General features: G+C 49.7%; 1 protein-coding gene across 1 annotated transcript in view; it reads left to right on the top strand.

Annotated features, from left to right (window-relative positions):
• Nucleotides 1–1,417: 1,417 nt before the first annotated feature.
• Nucleotides 1,418–1,895, top strand: part of SPON1 (spondin 1) — a 175,985-nt gene continuing 175,507 nt past the window's right edge. Inside the window, exon 1 of the mRNA XM_017726344.1 lies at nucleotides 1,418–1,499. Coding sequence (XP_017581833.1) covers nucleotides 1,433–1,499 — 67 coding nt within the window. The 5' untranslated portion in view covers nucleotides 1,418–1,432. The remainder of the gene's footprint in view (nucleotides 1,500–1,895) is intronic.

Raw genomic sequence — 1,895 nt, 5'->3', positions numbered from 1 at the left:
AATGAGGTGAAGATGATGGTCAAATGAGACCCAAGAGTTTATGACATTGCTGAACTGTAGTCACTTAATAACCCACATGAACATGGGTCTTTGGAAGCATGCATAACTGTGCCAACTCAAGGCTTCAGTAGCAAAAGCAGGCTGAATATTGATGCCTTAAAGATGATGGCTCAATTTGCCTCCATACTGGCAGGTTGGGTGGAGGGTCAACCATGAAGGGAGCAGACTGAGTGGAAGCAGAGGACCAGGGGTATTACACTGGAAAGTCAGGATTGCTCATTCTCCTTCCTCCAGCGGGATGTGAGGATCAGAAAAAGCAACTTGTGCTGTAAAGACCTCTTAGCCTTCCCTAATCAAACTTTTCTCAGCAGTGGAAGTCTCTACAGTCAGCCACAGCCACTGTAGCAGGTGTCCAAACAGGCATGTCCTTATGGTTTGGATGTTACCACTCAGTGTGGTTATGAAAGCTTGACTGCCTCTTCACGGACATGGAGGGACATTGCCAGTAGCTCAGTGTTTGCAGCAAAAGCTAAAATCTCATCCAACTGTTAACATTATCTTTAGAGAATGAATAGTTTGAGGCTGTGACAGTTTGCATGTAACACAGAGACTGAAATATAAACAAGCTCAGAGTAGCAAAGCTCTTGGCAAGGAAACTTTCAAAAAGTGAAAGGTCCTGCATCCTCACAGACACCTCAGATAAACACCTTTATTTGGCATGCAACATGAGGTTGTTGCTAATCAACTTCCAAAGGTAAGTTCGGAACCCAAAAATTTGCAAATCTGATGCTAACAAATGCCTTAGTGGGGGTCCAGGAGGACTTCAAACTGCTTGCTGTTTCTCGTACTTATTGGAAGTTGTGCATAAATGCAGTTGTATTCATCCATCTGCTACAGTCCTAACCTGGAGAAAGGGGTTAGAAAGGGATTTGTGCCCTCTTGTGCATCTGTCACCCTGAAAGAATTCAGGTCCTGCTTGAAGACCTTTCCTGCTTTCTCCTTCTCTTACAAAACAGTGGAGGGAGGGAGAGGGAGAAGAACAGCATTTTAGGATCAAAACCCTGGAGTTAGGGACCCCAGGGGTCTAGGTTCACTTTCTTTTTTCCACCGTTGTAATCTTCTTTTGTGGATTTAGATAAGTCATTCAGTGTCGTTGCGCCTCAGTGTGCCTTGTGTAAAGGCAAAATAATGAGCCCTGCTCTCCCCTTGCTTTCTCCTGTGTGCATCTGCTGGGATTTTCCCGAGTGTTGGAGCAGACCTCCCACGCTCACGGAGGTGAACTGTGCTCACAGCTGTTGCGAGCACACTCACACAGCCTGCGTCTCTGATGTGCACAGTGGCAGGCTGCTGTGGGGATGGGTCTCGTGTTTCTGGCACAGCCGCCTCCCCGCATCTCTCTCTCCCCTCCGCGGTACCCGAGGAGCTGCAGCCGATGCTCCTCGCTTGTCAGACGTGCAGCGAGCGAGGGCTGTCTGGGTTCATCTCCGCTGGTTTAGTTGGTAATGTTTATCATGTCTGCTGGTTCGGAGAAAGACGGGAGGGGTGGAGGGGTGTCGGGAAATTCTTTGAGCCTTGTTATCCCTACAGTAACTATAGACTTCGGCAGGAAGGCGGGTGATTAATTTCAGGTCTGTGGGCTCAGCCCGAGCGGCAGCAGCTCTGCGCTGGGTGTCTGGGAGACAGCAGCGTCCCCTGCTCCGCTCTTTCACCAAACCCTGTGAATTCAGCTCGCCTAAGTAAACACCACCGAGCTGCTAATCACACGCTCTGAAACAAAACAGCACTTCAGTTCGGGATCTGGGCAAGATCAGACTTCCCTCCCTCCCTCCTTCCCTCCCCTTCTCTCCCGTCCCCTCCCTCTCTGCCCCCTCCCTGCTTTTCCCCTCCCTCTCGCC

Source organism: Corvus brachyrhynchos, unplaced genomic scaffold (assembly GCF_000691975.1).
Source record: "Corvus brachyrhynchos isolate BGI_N302 unplaced genomic scaffold, ASM69197v1 scaffold281, whole genome shotgun sequence".
Classification (NCBI taxonomy): Eukaryota; Metazoa; Chordata; class Aves; order Passeriformes; family Corvidae; genus Corvus; species Corvus brachyrhynchos.
Note: the sequence above shows the minus strand (reverse complement) of the source record. Positions and strands in the feature narration are given on the sequence as shown.